The following is a 2,500-nucleotide window of genomic DNA, read 5'->3' as shown; positions in this document are numbered from 1 at the left end:
CTCTCTCTCTCTCTCTCTCTCTCTCCAGCCGTTTCCTTTATGAAGCACAGTGCCTCGGCCTTCGGTTTTGCGGTGAGTTTCCTCCCCTCTTAGCCCCCTGTGGTCATCAATCAATTAGTTATGCCTTTAGACTATCTGTGATTTATTACCAAACACCACTTCCAGAGTCCTATTGGTCCCCTTTGTCACCAAGGTAACAAGGCAGAGAACAGGGGGCAGACATTTTGAATCTAAGTCTTAAAGACCGTATTTATGTTTATTAATACGTTTCAAGGTCAAGAATTATTCTCATCATTTAACTTTTACTTCTAAGGGACTAAAACATCTGATTAAAAGACGTTCCTAATAAGAAAACTGCTACTACCAAATACGAAAAAACAATAATCTGCTAAATGGATAAATTAAGAAATGATTAACAGCGAGATGTAAATACATAGTTTATTTTCTTCCACTACTCTTCCAACCCCAATCTCCCTTCAATTCAATTCAGAAGTTTAATGACAGCAAATCCAAGCCTGAAGGTATTCTTCTTGTAGCAGAATCAATCCAAAACTAAATCTAAAAGAAGAGTAGAAGACTCAATACATCGTCATCGTCACGAAACAAATGTGACTACACAAAAAGCAGAGATATTCTGCCTCTGCTTTGAATTTCTTCATTGTATTTTGCTGCTGTCACAGGTGAATCTCCCTCTCAGGATTACTAGAGATATTTTATCATGTCTTATGACCTTCAGTGTTGTTATGCACAGATTCTAGCTGTCGTCTACTGTAGCTGAGTTCTCTTGTCCAGGATGGTTTTCCGTAATTAAAGCCTGGCACCGACATCAATGTGACACGAGGGAGGGTTCACTCTATAGTATCATATTATATTATCAGATACATAAAGAATATATACCGTTTGTACGTGGGAAGATCTTCCCGCTGGCGTGAGAAAAGTCTCTCGAGAGATATTCTCCACAGCTTGAGAAATGGGCACTGAGCAAACCATCCAGAAATCTCAGGGTTTACTTCTGAGAGTGAAGCTGGTATACACGGCGGAGAGGAAATTGACCAGCACACAAGGTTCGAATGAGATGAATACATAGTCATTACACAGCTTCCCAACAGTTAGTATATAGAACAGTTCTCCTTGTAGCTGCAGCGGGTTGTGTCTGTGGAGCAGGTGCAAGATATCAACCTATTCCTTTGAATATAGACTTCAACATCAGGAAATGAAAAGGGCTACACAAACAGTGTGAAGCAAATAATGAAGAAGGCTCAATCATGAGCACACAACTCCCAGCCAGGGCTCACTCCATGACATGTGAAAGGTAGTACAGAAAAGTCCCAGAAACGTTTTAAAATCACAGTTGATATCTTGATGTGAAGCCAGTAGTGGCTTGGTTCCGGCCCACGGCCAGCAAATGTCACTGTTATCAAATATAATCTATCCTCAAGGAAATGATAGTGAAGCCGAGGCCGCAGGCTACTGTCCCAGCTGCTTTACGAATGGGCTTTAATCGGTGGGGATGGAATAACTGGAGATGCTGGGGACTGTGTGTGTGGGAGCTAAGACCGATGATGTTTCTGAAATAACATAATTCAAAGCTATTGCTATTTTTTTTCCGTTTCTAGTTGGTGGCAAAAAATAAAAGCGGGGTTTGATGTTAGATACCATGGCAACAACATGCAGGGATGTGACGTTCAGATCAAAACAAACTAAGGAAAAACAGTTTCAGCCCTGATTTAGAGAAAAAAGGGTTAGGAAAAAAGAAAAACGACAGGAGAGTCATCACGGTTATTTCAGAACAAAAATAGAAACTTTGTCACTTGCTTTTTTTCCTCAACTTTTTTACTTTCTACATGACGTCAAAACGCCCTGCCCTCCCTCCACTCCCCTCCGTCTTCTCCCTGTTCTGTCTCCCTCCTCCTCTCCCCCTCCGCAACCTCCCTGTCCTCCCCACTTTCTCCCCCCCCCTCCCTTGTTCACGTTCTCTCACCTCTAACGCCATGCCCTCTCCTACCCCGCCTGTCTCCCCTTTGTATCTGTGTGTGTGTGCGCGTGTATTTGTATATGTGTGAGTTTGTTTGTGTGTGTGTGTGTGTGTGTGTGTGTGTGTGTGTGTGTGTGTGTGTGTGCATGTTTGTGTGTGTGTGTATGTGTGTGTGTGTATTGTGTGTATGTATGTGTGTTTGTTTGTGTATATGTTTGTGTGTGTGCATGTGTGTATGTGTGTGTGTATGTGTGTGTGTGTGTTTCGTGTCTGTGTGTGTGTGCATGTGTCTGTGTGTGTTCGAATGTTTCTGTGTGTGTGTGTGTGTGTGTGTGTGTGTGTGTGTGTGTGTGTCTATCTGTGTGTGTGTGTGTGTGTGTGTGTGTGTGTGTGTGTGTGTGTGTGTGTGTGTGTGTGTGCATGTGTCTGTGTGTGTTCGAATGTTTCTGTTTGTGTGTGTGTGTGTGTGTGTGTGTGTGTGTGTGTGTGTGTGTGTGTGTGTGTGTGTATCTGTGTGTGTGTGTG

At 42.8% G+C, this 2,500-nt stretch overlaps 1 protein-coding gene across 2 annotated transcripts in view; it reads left to right on the top strand.

Annotated features, from left to right (window-relative positions):
- Nucleotides 1-2,500, top strand: part of tmem163a (transmembrane protein 163a) — a 42,378-nt gene that overhangs the window by 31,323 nt on the left and 8,555 nt on the right. For both annotated transcript variants that reach the window (XM_030343731.1, XM_030343732.1), the window contains one exon: nt 29-72. In XM_030343731.1, coding sequence (XP_030199591.1) covers nt 29-72 — 44 coding nt within the window. The remainder of the gene's footprint in view (nt 1-28; nt 73-2,500) is intronic.

The sequence above is a fragment of the Gadus morhua genome, chromosome 20 (genome assembly GCF_902167405.1).
Source record: "Gadus morhua chromosome 20, gadMor3.0, whole genome shotgun sequence".
Classification (NCBI taxonomy): Eukaryota; Metazoa; Chordata; class Actinopteri; order Gadiformes; family Gadidae; genus Gadus; species Gadus morhua.
The sequence above is the reverse complement of the archived record's forward strand: the minus strand, read 5'-3'. Positions and strand labels throughout refer to the sequence as shown.